The sequence below is a fragment of the Bubalus kerabau genome, chromosome 2, assembly GCF_029407905.1.
Source record: "Bubalus kerabau isolate K-KA32 ecotype Philippines breed swamp buffalo chromosome 2, PCC_UOA_SB_1v2, whole genome shotgun sequence".
NCBI lineage: Eukaryota > Metazoa > Chordata > Mammalia > Artiodactyla > Bovidae > Bubalus > Bubalus kerabau.
Window position 1 is genome coordinate 199,570,931 of NC_073625.1, and position 24,934 is coordinate 199,595,864.

The 24,934-nt window shown below is 43.5% G+C and overlaps 2 protein-coding genes across 20 annotated transcripts in view; one reads left to right on the top strand and one right to left on the bottom strand.

The window, feature by feature from the left end:
* Positions 1-3,825: 3,825 nt before the first annotated feature.
* On the bottom strand, positions 3,826-8,191 carry DPH3 (diphthamide biosynthesis 3). 3 transcript variants are annotated; one of them, XM_055569996.1, is made up of 3 exons: positions 7,945-8,191; positions 6,894-6,968; positions 3,826-4,545 (listed from the first exon to the last, which is right to left on the bottom strand). In XM_055569996.1, the coding sequence occupies exons 1-3, from the start codon at positions 8,050-8,052 to the stop codon at positions 4,315-4,317; spliced, it is 414 nt and encodes a 137-aa protein (XP_055425971.1). In that variant the 5' UTR covers positions 8,053-8,191; the 3' UTR covers positions 3,826-4,314. The 3 variants fall into 3 exon arrangements, with proteins under 3 accessions (XP_055425971.1, XP_055425973.1, XP_055425974.1); XM_055569998.1 differs by having other exon boundaries at positions 3,826-4,696; XM_055569999.1 differs by lacking the exon at positions 6,894-6,968 and having other exon boundaries at positions 3,826-4,696.
* Positions 8,192-8,303: 112 nt separating this feature from the next.
* OXNAD1 (oxidoreductase NAD binding domain containing 1) overlaps positions 8,304-24,934 on the top strand; it is a 50,785-nt gene continuing 34,154 nt past the window's right edge. For 2 of the 17 annotated variants that reach the window (XM_055569990.1, XM_055569977.1), the window contains exons 1-4: positions 8,470-8,818; positions 16,122-16,271; positions 18,508-18,625; positions 18,943-19,006. In XM_055569990.1, the coding sequence (XP_055425965.1) occupies positions 18,516-18,625; positions 18,943-19,006 (174 nt within the window). In that variant the 5' untranslated portion in view covers positions 8,470-8,818; positions 16,122-16,271; positions 18,508-18,515. The other 15 variants (XM_055569994.1, XM_055569991.1, XM_055569984.1 and 12 more) reach the window with 14 other exon arrangements.

Here is a 24,934-nt window from a genome sequence, read left to right on the forward strand (position 1 = left end):
GTTGGCGATGCTATCCAACCATCTCATCCTCTGCTGTCTCCTTCTCCTCCTGCCTTCAATCTTTCCCAGCATCAGGGTCTTTTCCAATGTGTCAGTTCTTCACATCAGGTGGCCCAAGTATTTGAGCTTCAGCTTCAGCATCAGTCCTTCCAATGAATGCTCAAGGTTGATTTCCTTTAGGATTGACTGGATGGATCTCCTTGCAGTCCAAGGGACTCTCAAGTCTTCTCCAACACCATAGTTCAAAAGCATCATTCTTTGGTGCTCAGCCTTCAACTCTCACATCCATACAGGACTACTGGAAAAACCATAGCCTTGACTAGATGCACCTTTGTCGGTAAAGTAATGTCTCTGCTTTTTAATATGCTGTCTAGGTTTGTCATAGTTTTTCTTCCAAGGAGCAAGTGTCTTGTAATTTCATGGCTGCAGTCACCATCTGCAGTGATTTTGGAGCCCCCCCCCCCCAAAATAAAACCTGTCACTGTTTCCATTGTTTCCCCATCTATTTGCTGTGAAGTGATGGGACTGGATGCTATGATCTTAAGTTTTTTGAATGTTGAGTTTTAAGCCAACTTTTTCACTCTCCTCTTATTTTCATCAAGAGCCTCTTTAGGTCCTCTTTGCTTTCTGCCATAAGGGTGGGGTTACCTGCATATCTGAGGTTATTGATATTTCTCCTGGCAATCTTGATTTCAGCTTGTGCTTCTTCCAGCCCAGCATTTCACATGATATACTCTGCATATAAGTTAAATAAGTAGGGTGACAATATACTTGAGGTACTCCTTTCCCAATTTAGAATCAGTCTGTTGTTCTATGTCCAGTTCTGTTGCTTCTTGACCTGCATACAGATTTCTCAGGGAAACACTAAAGACCCCGAATAGCCAGAGCAATCTTGAGAAAGAAAAATGGAGCTGGAAGAATCAACCTCCCTGACTTCAGACTATACCACAAAGCGACAGTCATCAAAACAGTGTGGTACTGGCACAGCAACAGAAGCATAGACCAATGGGGCAGCAGTTTCAAAAGCTCCTCAGGGGATTCCAGTGAGCTGCTGGGTTTGAACACCAGTGCTCAACAAGTGGTTCTCAAGCTTCAGCTGCATCAGAACCGCAGTGAGGGCTTGTCAAAACCCACGCCAGAGATCAGTAAATGTGGAGGGTGTTCAATATTTTGCATGTTTCATATAATGTTGTCAGTGCTCAAAACAATGAATTCCTTTTGCATCAGAATAGGTAAGCTTTTTGTTTTTGCATATACAACAGGCAGTACTGAATGTTGTCGTCATTAGCTAATGTAGTCATTTTTATGAGACTGTTTCATTCTCATCCTTCAGGTCTCAGAAAAGGTACCAGACTGAGATGCCTTCAGTCTGCCCTTGAGAAAGGCAGTTGTATCCCATCACCTGGGCCCTAAACACAGCCTGTTCTCTTATTTCCTCTTGTTGCAGGTAAGCTCCATGATGACAGAAACCTACCTGCCTTCTTCATAGTGGCAAGCATTCCACAGACCCCTGCTGAATGTGGGTCTGTTGCCCCCACAGAGCAACCCTGGGGAAAAGGCACCATTATGGCCTGTATTTCACAGACCAGGGCATAGAGATACACAAAGACTAAGAAACCTGTCCAAGATCACAGTGGAGAAACTGAGATTCAACCCGTGTCCTGACCAGAGCTGGGCTCTTAAACCACTATAAGAATTACCATGTCTTAAGCAGCAACCTTCCTTCCCAGCAAGAAACTGAATCACTCACCTAAGAATGTCAACTATATCTGCCTTACTGCCACTTAATCCAAAGCTTATTTTTTCCCAAATAACTATTAAAAATCCAGAACCAATACCCATGTGGCCAACCTGTAGTAACAGTGGCAATTTCTTTCCAATTTAAAAACTGTACTGTCCACAACAGAAACCTACCTCCAAAGTCCCAAAGCAGGTTAAAGATTTTCCATCTCATATATAATCACATTACAATATTTAAGTACATAATGCTGGTATTTAGGGGAGGAAAAATCACATGAAAACAAATGGATGTGAATAATCTGACTTTATTCAGCATGCTAATAGTTTAAACTGGTAATAAATTAGTATATACAGCTATCAAAAATGTTGGGGGCTTTCCAAGAAAAGGGTTTCTGAATGTGTACACTGAATTATCTGCAGAATCCTCTGATGTGGAGTTACTGAAGGATGAAGTGTCTTTCTCTGTAAGTCATCTTAGTGTTTAGATTAGAAAGGTTTCGATTACCATTCCAGCTCCTGCACACTACAAAGCCTGAAATTACAGTACTGAATTTAGAAATCCCCTGATTCAGTCTCCTGATTTTAACCGATGAGGAACCCACTAGTCTTGCCAAAGATTATAAAGCTAGCAGGTCACAGAGCTGGATTACAAATCAGTCCTCAGAGGGGCTCTGAAACGTCTGTGAAGCTAAGCAAGGGACACCACAGAACCCTAGTCATATCTGCAAGACCCTGGTTTTACCTTCTGCTTAACATAGGATTAAATCCTGATGTGTTCTTTGTGGTTAACAGATGTAGTGACTCAGTTGCTTTTGGGAATGAAATCATGCCTGTGATCACATTCCTGAATATCACTCATCACCAGTGCCACTGGCTTGTCTCCTGGGACGTTTGGACTTGGGCACCTTTTCTTCCTGCTCTTACGCTCACAGCAGAGGTGACATTAAAGATGTCTGTTCTTATTTGAAATTCATCATTGGTTATCAGTATCTACCAAACCATCAGATCTGAGTGTGGGACAGTCTTTTTCTCTTTGTAATTCATCCCCACCAGTTAGCACACACCCTGCTCTGTTCACTTGAGCCACCACTGGTTTCAAAGCAACTGTGGATGACTTCTGGGGTGTCAGTGTCCCCGACAGTGGTTTCTCAACACATCAAGAACACACCGTACACTCCGTATAATGTACCAAGCAGTTTTGGCATACAATTTTTGGTGATTTACCTCTCAGTCTAAAGGCTTCATATAGCTATGCCATTGGCAGGAGAAAAAAGGCCACTGGCCTATTTTAATTTAAACCCCCAATGAGTGTACAAAACACTTACCAGTTAGTAATAAAATGCTCACATTCTGGCAAGCTATTTTTCTCGTTACTTGCAGGAGCCAATTCCACAACAACCCACCAGACATCAGTTAATTTTATGTACACACAACAAAGGTGTGTACCTAAAGGGAAATTTGGAATTTCCATGCAAGTGATTCTATTTCTTGCTACTCTCGTGGCTGTGGCAAAGGAAGACCAATGGCCTATCTTTGTATTTTTCTTTTTCTCCAGGGTAACAATTCTCTGCAAGAGTGAATGTATGTGTGGCCACAGCTTATAAAGGCTTACTATATATGCCCTTGGGCTTTCCTGGTGGCTCAGTCAGTAAAGAATCTGCCTGCAATACGGGAGACCTGGGTTCGATCTCTAGGTTGGGAAGATCCCCTGGAGAAGGGAATGGTAACCCACTCCAGTATTCTTGCCTAGAGAATCCCCATGGATAGAGGAGTCTGGCAGGCTGCAGCCCATGGGGTCAGAAAGAGCCAGACACGACTGAGCAAATAAGCGCAGCACATATCTGCACTCAGGAGCATATTTAATTAGAACAGGCGTCTCATTTTCAAGTTCATCCTTAGTAAATACAAGGGCTGTTATCAAAGCTTTACCTTTTAGGACTAGTGACTGATTTGGTGGTAGTGCTGAAAGCACAGCCGCCAGCCACCAAGACTTGACGTTAACCGTCTAGAGTAAAATCTCATTAGCCTTATCGAAAAACAAACACACACACGAGCCCAGATACAAAAATATTAGTTGCACTGATCTCGAAAAAGCACTCAAGCATTTAATTAAATAACTAAGTAGGCATAGTTTTCTCTTCTCGTTCTGTTACCAGTTTCACTTCCTTTGGCTGTTTTTTATCTTGTCCTGATTTTCAAGGAAAACGCAGAATATTGATAAGGAAAGTCCATATCCTTTGACTGTTTTGTTTTTTTGACTTTTCTTCTTAACTCACTAACTTTGTGAGTTCAGTATATTTTTTCTTTGCACCACCACCAGGACCCAGTATATGAAGCATAATGAAGTGGCATGTTTAGCAGAACACAGATCCCTGACGAAGGTCAGCGTGGTGAGGGAGTAGAAGGCGCAGTCCCAACAGACTAGAGGCAACTGACTTCCTTCAGTTTACAACAGCAAAGAGCTGACGTCAAACTGCATAGAAAGGGCTGATTTAAAAAATCTTCGTAAGTGATTAAAATAAAAATCTTTTTAAGTTAAAGAAACCTATTGCTTTGAGGTAGATGATGCTGTTGTCAGATAATGAAGTAATAGTGTAAAGATATAAAAATAAAACTGAGGGAGAAAAGCATTGATTTGAAATTATCTTCTTTTATGTTTGGATGGAAACACTTCCAATTCAAGGTTTTGAGCACAAGATCCAGGCATGTCATGTGGTGGACTTGCTTCTTCAATTGGAGATGAACTTGGCATCCGATGGAAAGAATCCAGACTCTCATGAACAGCAAACCACAAAAGGACTGTCCCTGTAAAGAAGCCAGTGACTCCGCATTAGACTTTTCCAGCTTGCCTCATTCCCCAAGTTCAGGTATTAGAACCTAAAAATCTTCTTCAGCATTTAACTAGTTCTTTGTTGGTGGAAGGGGCTGGGACTGTCTCTCCGCACGTGAACTGATCCTAAGACAGAACAAGAAATTATATTATTCACTGAGTGTCTGTGTCACAGATGCATCAATAGTAAGATTTCATTTTGTTACACAGTCAGTCTTGCTCTGTTAAGTTTTTCCTTTGCTCTATGACTTCATCCTTGGTTAAAATTAGCACCAGAAATATAATCTTGAATAATCTTGCCCAGTTTTTAGACCCAAATTCATATTTAATGCACCATATTATTATCTTACGTGGCTCTAGTGGTAAAGAACCCAGCTGCCAATGCAGGAGAGGTAAGAGACGTGGATTTGATCCGTGGGTCTGGAAGACCCTCTGGAGGAGGACATGGCAATTCACTCCAGTATTCTTGCCTGGAGAATCCCATGGACAGAGGAGACTGGTAGGCTACAGTCCACACGGTCACACAGGAAGACACGACTAAAGTGACTTAGCATGCACACAGCTTACCTTATAAACAAACATGTCCATTTTCACTACAGAGCTCCCACTTCTCAGAAATCACATTTACGAAACACATGTTTTAAGGTTCTGTATTAATTACTACTTGCACTACTACTTCTCCAATATTTGGTCACTCAAATACCTGTTCTCTTCAAATTACTTGTTCCAACTAAAGTGGGTAGCTCTTTATGTTTCCCAACACAGATAATCTGTAAGTTAGCTACTTTGTAAATGAAGTTCAACCTCTGATGATTTATCCTGGCTTATGCCAGCCACCCCCAGAAACCTCTGCCTCCCAGGTTACCCCTCATTTCCTATAGTCTGATCCCTGTTAAGGATCAGCCTTATTCTGTCCCTGTCAATCTCTGACTCCTGCCCAGCACCTGGAACCCTTCCACCATGCTCTTTGGAACTTATGGTCCACCATCAACATGAGGCTCCATGTTCTCAACCTCTGAAAACAGCCTTCTTGCTCTAACACAGGGTTCTCAATGGGTGGTGGGAAGGAGGTGTTACTTTTATCTTTGGGGACATCTGGCAATGTGTAGAGACATTTTGGGTTGACATACTGAGGGGTGCCACTGGCACTGAATGGGTAGAGGCCAGGGATGCTACTCAGCAGCCTCAGTGCATGATCACCTGCCTTAAGACTGCAATCTCTCCTCATACCAGCACTCTTGCTCACCCTTGTCTTGTTCTGTTTTTTCAGAACACATTTAAATGCAAGAATAAACCAGTAAACGGCTAAAGTACAGTCTAAATTATAGCCTGTTTCTGTCAGGAGTCTGTCTTGTTCCCACCTTGCCTATAACCACTTTAGAATTTATTCTTAAGAATGTTAAGCACTGTTATGTGCCAATTATATCTCAACAACAACAACAAACACAACAAACTCAGAAAACAGAATGTTAAGTCTCTTAAGACTCCATTCAAAGTACTGACCAAAAGCTGGGGTTGAGGGGGCAGTCATAACATTTGTTTTCTATTGTCAACATCTTTGGATGAAAACAACAGGACATTAAAGACTAAAATGAAAATTGTAAAATTCCAACTATGGCACAGCTCAAACAAGATAATACAGAGTTCTGTATATAAGTCAGGTAAGAGATACTATAAAACTGTTCCTTTCAAAGTAAGTCCAGGAACTCTGAACAATTCTAATTACTTATTAAATAACGGAGGAATAAAGACTTTCAATTAATCTTTATGATCATTTTCCTCTGTTAAATAAGTAATCCTTCTCCAAAAAAAGTTAATAAATTGAGCTTTTAAAATTTTAAGTAACAATATAATACAAAATTTTAATTTGCAATTGCTTATGAATGGCTCTCGGAGAAGGCAATGGCAACCCAGTCCAGTACTCTTGCCTGGAAAATCCCATGGGCAGAGGAGCCTGGTAGGCTACAGTCCATGGGATCCTGAAGAGTCGGACACGACTGAGCAACTTCACTTTCACTTTTCACTTTCATGCACTGCAGAAGGAAATGGCAACCCACTCCAGTGTTCTTGCCTGGAGAATCCCAGGGACGGGGGAGCCTGGTGGGCTGCCGTCTATGGGGTTGCACAGAGTCGGACACGACTGAAGCGACTTAGCAGCAGCCGCAGGAGCATGAATGGTTCTTTAAAATTCATTTTAAAAATATAGCATTTTCCTAACACACCATTAGAAAACAATCTCCTGCACTTACATATCACAGGCAGACTACTCAAGGTTCTTGCAACCCTCTCCCCCCTCCCCCTGTTTTAAAACCTGACTCCTTACCTTGTCATAAATCACTTTTATAATGAGAGAGCAGCTAGGGCAGGTTGCCACGTCTTCCCCATTCTCCAAATCTTCCTATAAATAAAATTAAACACCGTATGGGTCAGCGCAGCCTTCCCTTGGTGATCTCCTCCTCCCCAACCCTCTTACTTCTGTGGGCAAGCTCCTTGGAGGCTGGCCTCCCCACAAGGCAGTTCAGTTCAGTCGTGTCTGACTCTCTGCGACGACATGGATCGCAGCACACCAGGCCTCCCTGTCCATCACCAACTCCCGGAGTTTACTCAAACTCATGTCCATCGAGTCGGTGATGCCATCCAACCATCTCATCCTCTGTTGTCCCCTTCTCCTCCCACCTTCAATCTTTCCCAGCATCAGAGTCTTTTCCAAGAAGTCAGTTCTTCACATCAGGTGGCCAAGGTATTGGAGTTTCATTGGAGTCCAAGGTATTAGACTATTCATAGTCCTTCCAATGAATATTCAGGACTGATCTCCTTTAGGATGGACTGGTTGGATCTCCTTGCAGTCCAAGGACTCTCAAGAATCTTCTCCAATACCTCAGTTCAAAAGCATCAATTCTTCGGCGCTCAGCTTTCTTTACAGTCCAACTCTCACATCCAAAAATGACCACTGGACAAACCCACAAGGCACGTGAGGACCAAAAGCACCTCCCGAGAGAAACGCCAGCCCCATTCTTCCCTGGAAGCGTCACTTGGGGAAAAAACACCCAGGAGGGTGAGTCATGGTTCAGTCGTCTAAAAACCCACCCCCACCTCGGAAGACAAAAACACACTCCTTCCTCCAAAACGCATCCTAGGGAGGGGAAGCTTGAGCGGCGGGGGTTGGCGAGAAGACTGGTACTCGCTGCCATCCACCCCCTCCCCGCTCTCCTCAGGCCTGACAGAAGACCGGAACCACAGACGGCGCAAAGTACCGACTCTGGGAGAATTCAGAAAGGGATGAAAAAAGGAAGCGGATAACTCTGAGCCGCGCGGCTCCGCGGCAGGAACTCGGCAGAGAGAACGCGCGCCCGCTCCGAGGAGCCTCCCGTTACCTTGGTGATGCAGAAGTTATCCCCACACGGACAGGGGTAGAAGTAGGTCTCCGAGTCCTCGTCGTATTGGAAGTCCTCTATCTCCACCTCATCGTGAAATACCGCCATCGTCACTGGAACCGGCACAGGTGTGTCAGCTTCGCCGTCCGACACAGGCCGGGGCCCCGGGCCAACTTGGCTGGCGCCCGCCCACACAGGGGTCTTTACAGAGCACCGGGCGCGGAACCCCGCTTCCGGCCCACGGAGGCCCGCTTCCGGCGCAGAGACAATGACGCAACTCCGGGAGTCAGGCCAAAGGGGGTGACCGGGCAGCGGTCACCATGGAGATGGCGGCTCTAGGGGGCGGAGACACGGGCGGATAGGGCTCGCGGCTCGGGGTCGATCGAGCGTCGCTCCGCCCATCGGGCGACAGCAACCAATGGCATGTGGGTTTCTCTCGCGCGGCTGTGCGTCACTTCGAGGACGCCGGAAGCTCTCCAGAGCCGGGGCGGAGCTTGGCGCTGCGCGAGCGGCTGGGTAGGCGCGGGGTGGCGGCGGTGTGGAGACTCCTCACTGAGGCGTAGTGTCCCGTGTCTCACGTCCGTGGGCCTCAGGCCTTAAGCAGACTCCGTAGGAGGCCCCGGTCGGCCTAGGTAGCGTCAGCCCGGCCCTTGGCGCCGCTGGCGGAAAGTGCTTTGCGGGGTGAGAGGCGGCGGCGGGAACTGCTCAGCCCCCTGGACCTTCCCGGTGAGGGACTGAAAGCTCCTCAGGGGTCTTGATTCACCGAGTGACTTTGAGCTCCGAGCGGCGCGTGGCTTGTGATCGGGCCGCGCTCGGCTGTCCAGGTACAGCCCGGCCTCTCCCTCAGTCCAGCTTCTCTTCAGAGGCCCGTGAGGTGTGTGGTCGAAAGGACCAAGCGAGGTCTGTTACGCGGGGTTGACGCTCAGTGTCATTCTTCCACCAGTGCTGGGAATCTAGGTGTCATTCATTCCGTGTTAGTAGTTTTTAAACGGAGATACAGAGAGTCAGATGTCTTGACCCAAATCGCACATCTGGAAAATGAAGAGCCTGGCTGTCCCCAAAGTCTAGGAACGAATGACTTAACTGGTGTTGAACCACAGCTCCGGGAATTGGTGATGGACAGGGAGGCCTGGCGTGCGTGGGGTCTCAAAGAGTCGGACACGACTGAGCGACTGAACTGAGCCGAACCACAGTTTCTTCTTTGAAAGAGAAATGGAATCAGCACGCAGAGTTATTATAATACCATGAGGCCTTAATATACGTTAAAGTGAAATGCAGATAAAAGGTGGTACGTCTTGTGTTGGCAAAGTGGGGTTTCATGGGAGTTTTGCTCTATCACTAAGTATTTATTCAAATCTTGGTAGAGTAGGAAGGCAGTGGGGAAGAGCCCTATTGAGAAGCAGATCTGGGCTCAGAAGATGACTGGATCTCGATCTGGGAGCTGGATATTTACGTTCTTTGGCCTTATTTCCTCTTCTGACTGAAAAAGAGTTGGATTAGAGATGATTTACAAGATTCCTTTCAGGTCTAACATTTTACTTTTGCATGGAAATTGCGAGTTTTACGTGGTTCAGCAATCACATGTACCATATTTAATTTATGTTAACATAATACATATGCATAATACATATGTACACTTCCCTATGCTTATTTATGCATACACAAACATTTGCATGAATTAATTTTGTGTGTGCTGAAGTTCCAGCTGGTTTAGCTCCTTTAAAGCTTGAAAACCTAATGGCAAAGGAGTCTTTGGGAGAAAATTTGGAAGTTACATTAAAAGGGTTTATAGAATATGGCAGAGGCCTCACAAACATTCTGTTTTCCTTAATTGGAGATCTAACCAGCAGTTGGAAAGTGTTTGTTAAACGTTTGTTAAACTCACTGCGGGTTAACTGGACTGATTCTGCTTTGAGCAAAGGAGCAGCAAAGCCCTTTTGGTAAAGCCTATGTAGCTCAGAGGCTGCTCGCTGTGTCTTTGTGAGTGAAGTGAAAGTCGCTCAGTCGTGTCCGACTCTTTGTGACCCCATGGACTATTCTCCAGGCCAGAATACTGGAGTGGGTAGCCTTTCCCTTCTCCAGGGGATCGTCCCAACCCAGGGATCGAACCCAGGTCTCCTGCATTGCGGGCGGATTCTTTACCATCTGAGCCACAGGGGAAGCCTTTGTAGACAAGGATTTTCCCAGGGAACCTCTTGGAGAGAGGAGGACAGAAGAGAGTTGATAGTGTCAGAATTTTAGTCCCAGTGATCATTTTGAGGTCAGGAATCTTTTTGTTCTTGAGTACTTCTGAGCATAAGTACCTCCAGAATAAAGGTGAGTTGTTTTTGAAGGTCTGGAAATGGGTGCATATTTGATTCATGGACGTATACATTGGTAGACCTTTTAGGAAGCAGTTTGGGTCTGTCAAAAACAATTTGCTGAGGAATTTTGAAATCTGAAGTTAGTAATCCTAAAAGTTACAGGAGTTGTTGGGTAATTTTTCTTTATAATTTCTTTGTAATTTTCCAACTTTTCTTTGAGTATGTATTACCTCAAATAGAAAAAGGAAAGTGAATGAGCCACTTTATTAGTAGTAGTTGACACTGCGTGCCAGACCCTGTACCAAATGGTGTTTAGATGCATCATGTTATTAAAACAACGAGGTATAGGTATCACTCCCATTTTTAACATTGGGAAACCTGAGGGTTAGAGGCTTAGGTTTAGACACTTGCCTAAAAGGGCCAAGCTAGTGAATGGCAGGAAGCTATGGTGAGAACTCAGGCCTGGCTGAGCCCAGAACTGGATCTTCATGACCTTCAGTACCATCTGTGATCTGATGGTGCTTGAAGCGGAGCTGGGTTAAACAGACAGCTCTGGCAGTCTACAGAGGGCTCAGATTTTCCTCTAGAGTGGTGCCGGTTCCCTTGAGACCTGACTTGGGGGTCCCCTTGGCCTTGCGTACTGCTTTCCTCCTGCCATCTGTTGCTGCATCCCTTGTTGGGCCAGAGCTGGGTCCCCTTATGGATCTGTCAGTTGGAGTGCATACTGTGCTGAAGAAAGTAAAACTGTAGCAAAACCCGGGATGCGTTATTTTACGCTACCCAACGTTTGTGAATAAAACGTAACAGTGACTGCTGAACTACATTTATTCCTAGAAAAGAGTGGACACGTTTCATAATGAGATATCTTTGGACTCGGAGTATGACAGAAGCAAGTTTAATAGTAGCTATATGGTCATTTGTGATCACAGATTTATGGTTTAAAAATAAATTTTTAAAAATCATACTGCTGCTGATTTGGAAAACAACAGTGACCAAAATTCTTAGCATGAGATTGAATTTAGAACTAGGTCACACTTAGGTCACAGCAGCTGTGTTTTATGAGTGTTGTTGTAGGTCGGGCTGGGCAGTTGTGTTTTTGGCACATAACCCACTGCCTCTCTAGATTGGGGTTGAGTTTTAGTGATCCTCCTGCGTGCCAGGTGTTTCCCCAGACATGTACCCGTTTCAGCAACCCAGTGAGGTAGTCTTGGCATTTCCATTTAAAAAGGGGAAGAGGTGACTGGCCCAAGGTTGAAAGCCAGAAAGGAGTCAGATCTGAGCCCGGTTCTGCTGGTTCTGACTCCAACACTCTGCAGTAACTTGTATTTCATTCGGGTCCACTTTCTGAATGCTAAGAATCCCTGTGCCTCCTCACCAGCACCTGGGATTCTAAATCGGCAAGTGCCGTGCAAGCTCTGAGTTTATTTCTGTGCGTCCCTGCTCTTTGAGGCATTCTTGGTTTTTTTTTTCTTTCTCTCACTGCCTGCTCACACGTCATCCTGTCTCAGCAAGTGATAGGGCTCTAGCTTCAAAATCTAGTCCCTGTTCATCTGTTTCTGTCTTAGTTTTATTCTGTCTGAGCTTAGCCGGGCACCTTCTAACTGAACTTCCTGCTTCAACTCTTGGTCTGTTCTTTTCAAGGCAGCCGGAGTGACCCTTTAGTGTGAGTGAGATCACGCCCCTCCCCTGGTTTGTTCAAGCCCTGCAGTCGCCTCCCTTCGCCTTTAGAAGGAGACCTGCCCCCAGCCGTGGCCTGCCGTGGCCTGGCACTGTCCGCGCTGGGGCTCCTCTGTCCCAGGCCCCGGCTCTCTGCCCTGCAGACGTGCTGGTGGTGCTCCGTCTCTCACACCAGCCTCATTTCTGTGCTGGGGCTTCTGCTCCTTTGCTCTGCACTTGTCCTCATCTTCAGGTCTCAGCTCAGACTCCTCTTGAGAGAGACCTTTCTTGATATTCCCCAACCTCCATCACTCTTATTTCCTTTGCACACTTACTATAATCTGTGTCTTTTAGTTATCTGTTTATTAGCTGCCGTAGACATTGTGATAAAAGCTTCATGTAACGGCAAAGGCCTTGTGTCTGGCTCTTTGTTGTGTCTCTGCAACCTAAAATAGTGCTGGATGCCTCAGTAATTGTTAAATAATTTGAATGTACTTGTTGAACAGAAACTAGTATAGTTCATTTTAAATCTTGAATTTAATCTGTTGCTTGTAGGACTGCTTAAATGGCTATATGTTTCATTTAGTATTTATGATACGTTTCTCTGTTTCAGAAATAAAATAACTTTTTGGTGAGGTAAGGCCCAAATGAGGATACAAACGTTGATGGAATGTTCTTTTTTGTATAGTTTTGAAAATTACTTAATATATATTAATTTTCTATAGTTAATTAATGTTTACATTGAATGAGTAAAACCATTGGACACATTTCAAGATACGGATAGGTGTTTTCCTTTTTGTTTTGTATTGTTTACTTTATTTTTTGAATGTGGCATTGTTTTAATTTTGTTTTAATTGAAGTATGAGTGCGTGCATGCTCGGTTGTGTCCTGCTCTTTGCAGCCTCCTGGATTGTAGCCCGCCAGGCTCCTCTGTCCATGGAATTCTCCAGGCAATAATACTGGAGTGGGTTGCCATTTCCCACTCCAGGGGATCGAACCTGCATCTCTTGTGTCTTCTGCATTGGCAGCCACCTGGGAAGCCCTTGTTGAAGTATAGTTGATTTACAGTGTCCCTTAGTTTCAGGTGAACACCACAGGGATTCAGTTATATTATACATACATGTATATGTATCAGATTCTTTTCCCTTATAGGTTTGTACATAATACTGAGTGTAGTTCCCTGTGTTATACGGTAGGTCCTCACTGGTTATCTGTTTTATATATGGTAGTGTGTATACGTTAATCCCAACCTCCTAACATATACCCCTCCTCTTCTTTGGTAACCATAAGTTTGTTTTCTGTGTTTGTGGGTCTGTTTCTGTTTTGTCGATAAGTTCATCTGTATCATTTTAGATCCATGTGCAGGTGATACCATATGACTGTCTTTCTCTGACTTCACCTAGTTGTTAATCTCTAGGTCCATCCGTGTTGCTGCAAACAGCATTATTTCATTCGTTTTTATGGCTGAGTAATATTCCATTGTTTATTTTATGCACATTTTTATCCGTTTCGTCTGTCAGTGGACACTTAGGTCGCTCCCATGTCTTGGCTGTTGTAAATAGTGCCGCAGTGAGCGCTGGAGTGCATGTATGTTTTCAGCTGTGATTTTCTCCAGGTACATGTCCAGGAGTGGGATTGAAGGATCGTATGGTAGCTCTATTTTTAGTTTTTTAAGGAGCCTCCATACTCTTCTCCATAAAGGCTATACCAGTTTGCATTCCCACAGACAGTGTAGAATGGTTCCTTTTCTGCACATGGCTCTTTAGCATTTACTATTTGTAGACTTTTTGTTGATGGCCATTCTGAGCGGTGTGAATGGTATACCTCATTCACAATGGTATATACCTCATTGTAGTTTTGGTTTGCATTTCTCTAATAGTGATGTTGAGCATCTTTTCATGTGCCTTCTTTGCTGTCTGTGTCTTTGGGGAAATGCCTGTTTAATCTTATGCCCATTCTTTGATTGGGTTTTTTTTTTTATGTAGAGCTGTTTGTGTGTTTTGGAGATTAAGCCCTTGTGGGTCAGTCACATGGTTTGCAAATATTTTTTCCCATTCTGTAGATTCTTTTTATTTAGTTTATGGTTTCTTTTGCTTTGCAAAAGCTTTTAAGTTTAATTAGGTCCCATTTGTTTATTTTTGTTTTTATTTTAATTACTCTAGGAGACAGATTTTTAAAAATCTTTCTGCTATTTCTGTCAAAGAGAGCACTGTCTATGTTTTCCTCTAGGATTTTGATACTATCTGGTCTCACATTTAGGTCTCTAATTCATTTTGAGTTTATTTTTGTGTGGTGTGAGGAAGTATTCTTATTTCATTCTTTTACATGTAGCTGTCCAGTTTTCCCAGCACCACTTATTGAAAAGACTATCTTTTCTCCATTGTTTATTCTTGCCTCTATCATAGATTAATTGACCACAGGTGCCTGGGTTTGTTTCTGGGCTTTGTATCCTGTCCCTTTGATCTGTATGTCTGTTTTTATGCCAGTACCCTACTCTTTTGATGACTGTAGCTTTGTAATATAGTCCGAAGCCATGAAGTCTGATTCCTTCAGCTCTGCATTTCTTTCTCAAGATTGTTTTGGCTTTTCAGGGTTTTTTGTGTTTCCATACAAATTAAAACATTTTTTTTGGTTCTAGTTCTGTGAAAAATTCCGTTGGTAATTTGATAGAGATTGCATTGAATCTGTAGATTGCCTTGGGTAATATAGTCATTTTGACAGTATTGATCCTTCTAACCCAAGAACATGGTCTGTCTTTCCATTTGTGTCATTGATTTCTTTCATCAGCTTCCTATAGTTTTCAGAGTATAGGTCTTTATCTCCTAAGGTAGGTTTATTCCTGAGTATTTTATTCTTTTTCATGTATGGTAATTGCAATTCTTTTCTTACTTTCTCTTTCTGATCTTTCATTGTTAGTGTATCAGAATGCAACAGATTTCTGTGTATTAGTTTTGCATCTTGGAACTTTACCAGATTCATTGATGAGCTCTAGAGTAAATTATTTAGTATATGTTAATTTTCTATAGTTAACTAATACTTTCATTGAGTATATAAAGTCACTGGATGTGTTTCAAAATATGGATAGGTTTTTTTCTTTAAATACCTTATTGCTTTAGAAGGCACTTTGAACACAGTTTGATAAAATACCCCTTATTTACCAGTAGGTGGCACTCTTGGTCATGGTTACTATTGTTAAAAAACAAGATTGTAGAATTTTAAAGAAAACAGCTTTTAAAAATTAAGTTTTCTTTGTTTTCTAGTTCAAGTTGAGCAGTAGATCAAACAGTATAATCACTAAAAGATGTGTCTTAGATGAAGCAGCTTATTGTAGCAACAGATGTCCAAAACACTGAGCAGAACAGTGTGTCCATATTTGCCTGCACATCAGTTAAATTTTGTCAGGGAGGTTGGGCCCAAATGACATGTACCTGTTATCAGCCCAGCCACTGGTCTGGTTGTTCATGGGGTGGAGACCCTAAGCAGCAGGAGATACAGACGGTTCAAGAAAGATGAGGGGGCGTCCCTGGTGGCTCAGCGGTAAAGAATCCACCTGCAATGCAAGAGACGCGGGTTTGATCCCTGGGTCGGGAAGATGCCCTGGAGGAGGGCATGGCAACCCACTCCCGTATTCTTGCCTGGGAAATCCCATGGACAGAGGAGCCTGGCAGGTTGTAGGACATGGGGTTGCAACAGAGTTGGACTTGACTCAGCAGTGAAACAAGAAAGATGAAAGAGAGAAGCAGCAAGAGAAACAGACGAGAAAAGTGGGAACATGAGGAGGAGTGGATGGAAGGGGGCGCCATTGAGAGTAGCTTGGCTGTGAGGTGATGCTTGCCTGTTACAATGAGCCTTTGCTTTTACTGCTAAGAAACAGGAGTGGTTTCCTTTTTTTTTTTTTTTTTTAATAAGTTTATTTATTTATTTTTGGCTGTGCAGGGTTTTGGTTGTGGCTCAGGGGCTTTCTCTGGTTGTGGTTGGCGGGGGTTGTGAACATGCTTCTCGTTGCGTCGGCTCTAGGAGCACAGGCTTCAGTAGTCACGGTGCACAGGCTTAGTTGCTCCTAAGCATGTGGAATCTTCCTGGACCAGGGATTGAACCCACGCCCCTGCATTGGCCGGTGGACTCCCATCCGCTGTGCCACCAGGGAAGTCCTGAGATGGTAGTGCTTTTGAACAGCTTCCCAAACATTGTTCTTACATGTTGTCTCTGCCGTTGAAGGAACTCGGTGAGAGTTTCAGTGGATGGCGCTGTTTCTATTCCAGCCCGTGTGTGTGCCAAAGGTCTCGGTGTGATTCCAGGACCAGAATATTGCATGTGAGCCAGCCAGCTGTACAATTAGCGGCTCCTAAACTCTCATGGACCTCTGAAGTAAGTTTTGCCTCTTTCTTTCAGTGACTAATATACCATTTTGGGTTTAGCACAGTCAGAGGAGAGAAGCTGCGTTTTATGTGAGGTGGAAAGAGGCCTTTCACTTCTTTCATTTTACTAGTGAGAAAAATGGCAAGTAGCGTGTTTATCCACAGTGGCAAGAAATAGATCTTTTATCCGAAGACCAGTTAGAAAGCCGTGGCTTTTTAATATGATTTGGTTGTAACTCAACGAATTACATATGATAATTGTCACCTCTCAATTTATTTACTTTTATTTCCTGTCTGGATCTTCTAAAATATCTTCAGGCTCCCCAAGGTCTTTGTCTTGTTCCTGTGGCCCCAGGGCCTGCCACATGATGTACTCTTACTAAATATTTGTCAAATGAATGGCTAAAATAGTGTGTGGTGTAGGAATGTAGCACACGTCCCTTGGAGTAGGAATGTAGACTTCACTTGAATATTTTCTGACATTGTATTTGTTACAATTCATTTATATAGTACCTCCCAAAGAGCTCCGGAAATAGTGTTCACATACATTTTCATTTATTCTGAAGTCAACTAAGATAGGAAAGGACAGATATATATGGCAATATAACTTGTTAAAAGTGGCCATCCTAAGCAGTGTGCTATTGTGCTAAGTCACTTCAGTCATGTCCGACCCTTTGTGATCCCACGGACTGTAGGATTAGACACCTTTGTCCTTGGGATTCTCTAGGCAAGAGCGGAGAAGGCAATGGCAACCCACTCCAGTGTTCTTGCCTGGAGAATCCCAGGGACAGGGGAGCCTGGTGGGCTGCCGTCCATGGGGTTGCACAGAGTCAGACACCCTGAAGCGACCTAGCAGCAGCAGCAGCAGAAGCAGCAGGCAAGAGTACTGGAGTGGGTTGTCATGCCCTTCCCCAGGGGATTTTCCCAGCCCATGTCTTTTATGTCTCCTGCATTGGCAAGCGGGTTCTTTACCACTAGCACCACCTGGGAAGCCCATTTAAGCAAAGAAGGATTTAAGAATTAGCAGAGAAAAAACAGAGTGATAAGGAAGCAAAAAAAAATATGTCATCTGACTCCCGATCAGTGGTTTTCCTGATAGGCAGTAGTTTTTAGAATTTGATGTGTTGGAGAATCTTTCTGTTTTTTTTTTTTTCTTTTCCTTTAAACTTGTTATTGAAATTTGACATGTAAATGGAAGTACATAAATCCTAAGAAGACTGCTTGGTTGAATTTTTAAGACAAAATTTTGGGGGAGCAGTTTTAGGTTCACAGCAAGATTGAGGGCGAGTGCAGAGTTTCCCTTCCACTCCCTGCCCCCACACATGCACAGCCTCCCCATCGTCCACAGCCCCCACCAGAGTGGGGCCTTTAATCTCCGACCTGTAATTGGTGAACCTGCACTGACTCGGAGAGTCATCCCACGTCTAACAGCATGGCTCGCTCTTGGTGATACATGTTCTGTGGATGTGGACAAGCGTATGATGACATGGATCCATCATTACGGTGCCATTTGGAGTATTACTGCTCTGAAACTCCTCTTGTGTTTGAGGAATTTTTTTCAAAATGAAAATACCCATATAATCAACATTCAGATTAAGAAACAACTTTGTCATGGTCACCTCGCCATGAGTGACTGCTAATTTGATTTCCAACTCCACAGATTCATTTTTTCCTGCTTTTGTACTTTGTATGACTGGACTTGTAGACTAGGTGCTTTGTGTAGGTGCTTTTTTGAGTATTTTCTGTCATTCTTTTCATTTACTGAGGTATTTGTGTTACTCATTTATGTTACTGCCTGTGGTTGGAGTCTGTTTATTCTCATTGCTGTGAAACTTTGAAAATTTGTCTGCCCTTTTCTCTTTATCTCATAAGAAATATTGCAGACTTACGTGGTGCTCTGGGCAGAATGTAGTTACTAGGCAGTTACAGAATCTGCTGTCCTCTTCTGTGATAGCGTAAGATCAGTGACATGAGCTCGGTCAGAGATTTTGGAAACCAATAGAGGACAGGAATATTTGCCAGCACTGATAATCACTGATACATATGCATGGTGGGATCAGTGGACTCAACTCTAAATAGCAGCAACAGTTTTGTCAGGATGAAGCTAGGTCTTTAATCATTTTGCTGTTAGATCAGCTTGTAACATCAGCACAAAAATCCAAACTCTTCTTCACTGGCCCTAAGACAGTCTGATGTTTGCCTCCTTTTTCTTGGAATGTTGTGACTTTGAGTTTGCTGTTTCCCAGGAAGCACCATGGTGGTTGTGATCCCCAGGCTGCTGCGAGGCTCTCTGGGCGCCATCTGCACTCAGGCGGCTCCGCTGAGATCAACACCCAGCGCGTTGCGCCACCTCACTCGGAGCAGGTGAGTGGTCACCCTCAGTGTCGTTTGCGGTGGGTGTTCAAAGAGCCCCGAGCTGCTGAAGACGGTGGGAGGCAGGTCGTAGCGTCTTCCTTGACTCTGCCTGCTGTCAGTGGGTCGTATGCTTCAGTTGGTATATAGACTTCCGGGGCTGTTCTCCAGGGTCCATAATGTTCCACTGTATCCTGGACAGCCAGTTACATTGTGTGCTGGATGGCATTCCTTTCCAGTCACAGGTACTGGATAGTCACAGTAATTAATACTGTAATTAATTTTTAGGAGGATAATACTTAATAACCTAATTTTACTTTCTATTAAAGTGTAATGAAATCCAAAAGGAGACCTGACCACTTGGAGAGAACTGCAGATGTCGTTCGCCAGGAGGTTTGTATCTCGGGCCAGGGCAGGTTCTCCTAGCTTGCAGTCTGAACACGGTTAGGCCCAGCTTACCACAAGGGCTTTAGATGAGCTTGAATCCCTTTGAGGGACAGTCCAGGCAGGTTTGTTATATTTCTGTCCAGAACTTCTCCAAATGTGACTTGGGACAACTGATTTGAAAAGATGATAGCCAAATACTCCAGTCATTCCCTTTAAACTCAGAATGGATGGATTTGTTTCTGATGAAGGGAGTGTTGTAGCAAAGGAGGGAACTGGCCTCACAGGCATAAGGTTTAGGGTGCTATTTTAGGAAGAGATCTTCCTTTAGAGCCTAAATTTTATGAGTAGCTTGCCTTTTCTTTCTTTTTTGGCACCATGTCTCAAAGTCCTTGTTCTTATCCCTACTTTAGAACAACTTATTTCATCAAAAGGGAGAAAGCACTAACATCTGAGAAAGGAAGGTGAATGAGCTCTCGTTACCTTCCCATGTGCAGATTTTTTCCTCCATATTCAGACCATGGAAGGGCTAATCCACCAACCCGATGGGGTGTCATGGGCTGGGAAATAAAGGATCCTCACCCTTTACATCCGTGAGTAACCCCATTTTCTTTTAAAAACATAAATTAGATATTTGATTTTTCTTTTGAATGATTCTTCAAATATTTGGATTGTGTTTAGCTTAGTTTTATAGGTATTTTTAAACTAATGGTTAAAAAACGATGTATTTTATATAAAGAAGGATTATCTACTTCTATAAACATGGTCAGAAATTGTATTGTTGCTATAGTTTAATTTTTAGTGTTAATAATAAAATGTAATATAAGAGAGCATTATTTGGGCTCCACTTTTCAAGCTTATTCTGCTTTCAGAAAATTGCTTTGGGACCAAGAGTGGTATATTTGAGGATTCAGCTTTAAGCGCATGTGTTTTTGAGGAGTCTGTGTAAAAGTAGTTCAGCATAATAGATTTATGGATGTGTAGGAAAGTATGCTTTTCCCACTGATGATAAATCTGAAAATACTTTTTCTGGTTTGTTGAACACACAGAAGTGCTGATTCTGTAAATGTGATATTTGTTAGAATTCCTTTTTGAAAAGTAAAGCCTTGCCAGTTTTGAAGAAAAAGCAGTTTATGTAGCAGGCTTGGACTGTACTTTTTTCTGTTGTATTTTGAGGCAGGTAGAATCAGAGTTGAGTTTGGCAGCCTTTCCTTAAAGGGCCACATAGTGAGTGTTCAGGCGTCCGGGGCCGAGCTGTCTTAGTTACAGCTGCAGAACTCGGCCTTTGTCGTGAGGATGGCCCTAGGCAGCATGTGCGCAGATTGGTGGGGCTGCTTTCCAGTGAGACGGTATTTACCAGGACACCCGGATTTGGCCCGTATTTTGAATGTAGTTTGCCAATCCCTCAATTAGAGTAGCATTTCAGAATTTGCCAGGACAAAACTGTTGAGACTTGTGAGAGGTTATTTTGAGCCAAGTTGAAGAAAACTTGACAGAAAGTCAGTATAAGCTCCGTTGGTGTGATTGAACAGCTGAGAGTTTCAATGCCCGGAAGTCAGAGATTTGTGGGGCAATTCCAGTTGTGGCATCGCTTGCGGGGAGATGGGGCAGATTTTTTCCAGCGGCAGCTCCTCTCCTCTACACAGGAGAGCAGGATCTGGGGGCGGAGGGCTGGGTAAAGCCTGGGGGTGTTGGGAGCCGTGACCTCCACGGTGTGAGGTGACCAGGGCCTCGCCCACACCCCCAGAGGGCAGCCCCCCGCCGTAGAGCAGGCCCTCAACTCGGACGCGTGGGCACCACTGCCTCCTCAGGCCTGGCCGGATCGCGTCCTCCTTACCTCATCTGCTGGCCCTGCCGTTTGGCGAGAGCACTTCACAGAACTCCCCACGTGTCATTTCCCGTCAGCTCCCGCCTGGGAGGCAGCCTAAGGGTAGCATGGCCCCTGCCTCTTCAGCACAGGGGGCAGAGCCTGGAGCCAGAGGGAAGCCCCACGTCTGATTCCTGGTCCCTGGGACCCTGCATCCAGAACGGGGCCCTCACCCCACCAGAAGTGTCCTTTCTGTACTCACGGGGTTCCCTCTGCAGGAGTCCCTGAATGGCCATCCCGTGACAGTAATACCTCTTACCTGAGGCCTAGAGAGTCCTGCTGATGCAGGGAGCTGAGCTCTGAACTCAGGTTCACGTTTTCTCCTCTTAAAGATCCAGTGTAAGCAGTCTGGGTAACCTTAGAGATGTCAAGGAGATAAGAGTAGAGATACTGCAATGCAGTAAGGATTATTCATGCAAGACTAAGCTTCCACCCCAGAAGTCACTCCCTGCTTGGCCTCTATAGGGCTGGCCCTCTGAGCAAGACCTTTTCATCAATTACTGGGAGATTCTGGTAATGAAAGAATTTTAAACTTACTAATCCTTATATTTTCTTTAAGAAATATACCAGACGCTAGGCTAGGTCCTGGGGCTGCAGTGTTGAAAACTATAGATAAGGTTCCTCATCTCAGATACTCAGTAGTCAGAAGAAACTGATTCTGTGCAGCTGATTAATTCTAATGCACTAATCCTTTTTCTCCCTCCCTCCCTTTCTTTCGTTTTTTAAAAATTAAGTTTATTTTTATCAAAGTATAATTGATTGACAGTATTATGTTAGTTTCAGACGTACAGCACAGTGATTCAGTAATATACATACACACTTATATATGTGTGTGTGTCTTTTCAGATTCGTCACTCATAAGTTATTACAAAATATTGAATATAGTTCCCTGTGCTATATGGCAGGTCCTTGTTGATTATCTATTTTATATATAGTAGTATGTATATCGGAGAAGGCAGTGGCACCCCACTCCAGTACTCTTGGCTGGAAAAATCCCATGGACGGAGGAGCCTGGTAGGCTGCAGTCCATGGAGTCGCTAAGAGTCGGACACGACTGAGCGACTTCACTTTCTCTTTTCACTTTCATGCATTGGAGAAGGAAATGGCAACCCACTCCAGTGTTCTTGCCTGGAGAATCCCAGGGACAGGGAAGCCTGGTGGGCTGCCGTCTATGGGGTCACACAGAGTCGGACATGACTGAAGTGACTTAGCATAGCATAGCATAGCATAGTATGTATATCTTAATCCCTAACTCCTAACTTATTCCTGCCCCTCTCCCTTTGGTAACCATGAGTATTTACTATTTCTGTGAGTCTCTTTCTGTTTTGTAAATAAGTTCATTTGTATCATTTTTTTTAGATTCCACATATAACTGATACCATATGATATTTGTCTTTTTCTCTCTCTGGCTTCAGTTCATATGATAATCTCTAGGTCTATCCATGTTGCTCTAAATGGTATTTTCATTCTATTTTATGGCTGAGTAATATTCCATTATATATACACATTATATATACACACACACACACGTATGGTATATATATGTACCAAATCTTTGTCCATTCACCCGTCTATGGACATTGAGGTTGCTGCCGTGTCTTGACTGCTGTAAACATTGGGTTGCATGGCCAGGGATGAAACCTGTGTCCCTTGCATTGAAAGGCAGATTACCATTGGACCACCAGTACGAGAGAAGTCCCTCGTAGTTTTGATGTGCGTTTTTCTAATAATGAGCATCGCTGAGCATCTTTTCATGTGTTTGTTAGCCATCTGTATATCTTCTTTGGAGCAGTGTCTGTTTAGATCTCCTGCCCAGTTTTGGATTGGGTTGTTTGATTTTTGATTTGAGCTGTGTAGTCTGTTTGTATATTTTGGGGATTAATCCATTGTTGGTTGCATTGTTTACAAATTTTTTCTCCCATTCTGTAGGTTCTCTTTTCATTTTGTTTATGGTTTCCTTTGCTTTGCAAAAGCTTTTAAGTTTAATTAGGCCATATTTGTTCATTTTTGTTTTTATTTCTATTACCCTAGGAGATGGATCCAATAAGATACTGCTATAATTTATGTCAAAGAGTGTCCTGCATATATTTTCCTCTAGGAGTTATAGTGTCCAGTCTTACTTTTAAGTCTCTGATTCATTTTGAGTTTATTTTTGTGTGTGGTCTTAGGGAACATTTTAATTTAATTTTTTTACATGTAGCTGTCCAGTTTTTCAAGCACCACTTATTGAAGACACCATCTTTTCTCCATTGTGTATTTTTGCCTCCATCATAGATTAATTGACTATAGGTCCATGGGTTTATTTTGGGGCTTTCAATCCTGTCCTGTTGATTTATATGTTTGTTTTTATGCCAGTACCCTACTCTTGATGACTGTAACTTTGTAGTATAGTCTGAAATTGTGAGTCTGATTTCTCCAGCTATACTTTACTTCCTCAAGATTGTTTTGGCTCTTCAGGGTCTTTTGTGTTTCCATACAAATTAAAACATTGTTTTGTTCTGGTTCTGTGAAAAATGCCTTTGATAATTTGATAGGGATTGCACTGAATCTGTAGATTGCATTGGTTAGTATAGTCATTTTGACAATACTGATTTTTCCAACCCAAGAACATGGTACATTTTTGTCTTTGATTTCTTTCATCAGCATCTCATAGTTTTCTGAGTACAAGTCTTCTGTCTCCTCAGGTAGGTTTCAGTCAGTTCAGTCTCTCAGTCGTGTACAACTCTTTGCGACCCATGAATCGCAGCACGCCAGGCCTCTCTGTCCATCACCGACTCCCGGAGTTCACTCAGACTCAGGTCCATCGAGTCAGTGATGCCATCCAGCCACCTCATCCTCTGTCGTCCCCTGTAGGTTTATTCCTTGGTATTTTATTCTTTTTGATGTTCTCGTGCCTGTGGCTGTTCCCTTTCTTTCTGATCTTTGATGGTTCGTGTGCAGGAATGCAGCGGGTTTCTTGTACTAATTTTGTATCTACTACCTGACTTAATTCACTGATGAACTCTGGAAGTTCTCTAGTGGCATCTTTAGGGTTTTCTGTGAGAAGGCAATGGCACCCCACTCCAGTACTCTCGCCTGGAAAATCCCACGGATGGAGGAGCCTGGTAAGCTGTAGTCCATGGGGTCACGAAGAGTCGGACATGACTGAGCGACTTCACTTTCCCTTTTCACTTTCATGCATTGGAGAAGGAAATGGCAACCCACTCCAGTGTTCTTGCCTGGAGAATCCCAGGGACGGGGGAGCCTGGTGGGCTGCCGTCTATGGGGTCACACAGAGTCGGACACGACTGAAGCGACTTAGCGGCAGCAGCAGCATGTATAGTGTAATGTCATCTGCAAACAGCAACAGTTTTACTTCTTTTCCAATACGGACCACCCCCGCCCCTCCCTTTTTTCCCCCCTCTGACTGCAGTGACTGGGACTTGCAAAAGTATGTTGAATAAAAGTGGCAAGAGTGGACCTCTTTGTGTTGTTACCAATTTTAGAGGAAATGCTTTCATTTCACTGTTGAGTATGATGTTAGTTGTGGGTTTGTCATATGCGACCTTTATTATGTTGAGGTGGGTTCCCTGTAAGCCCACTTTCTGGAGAGTTTTTATCATAAATGGATGTTTAATTTTACCAAAAGCTTTTTCTGCATTTATTGAAATAGTCCTATGGTTTTTATTCTCCAATTTGTTAATATGGTATGTCACACTGATTGATTAATGGATATTAAAACATCGATCAGGGGGTTTTTGCAGAAATTGATGCTTGTAGCCAGTGATTTGTTATGTAAGTGAATATTGAAACACGGTGGTCAATAACATTTGGGTAACAGAAGACGTATTACTACACCTCTTGTCGATGATGTGTTAAAAAATTCTTGCATCCTTGGATAAATCCCACTTGGTCGTGGTGTGTGATTCTTTTAATGTATTGTTGGATTCAGTTTGCTAGAATTTTGTTGACAATTTTTGCATCTATTTTCATCAGGGATGCTGGCCAGTAATTTTCTTCTTTTTGTGGTATTTGTGTCTAGTTTTGAAATCAGGGTGATGGTGGCCTTATAGAATGAGTCTGGAAGTAGT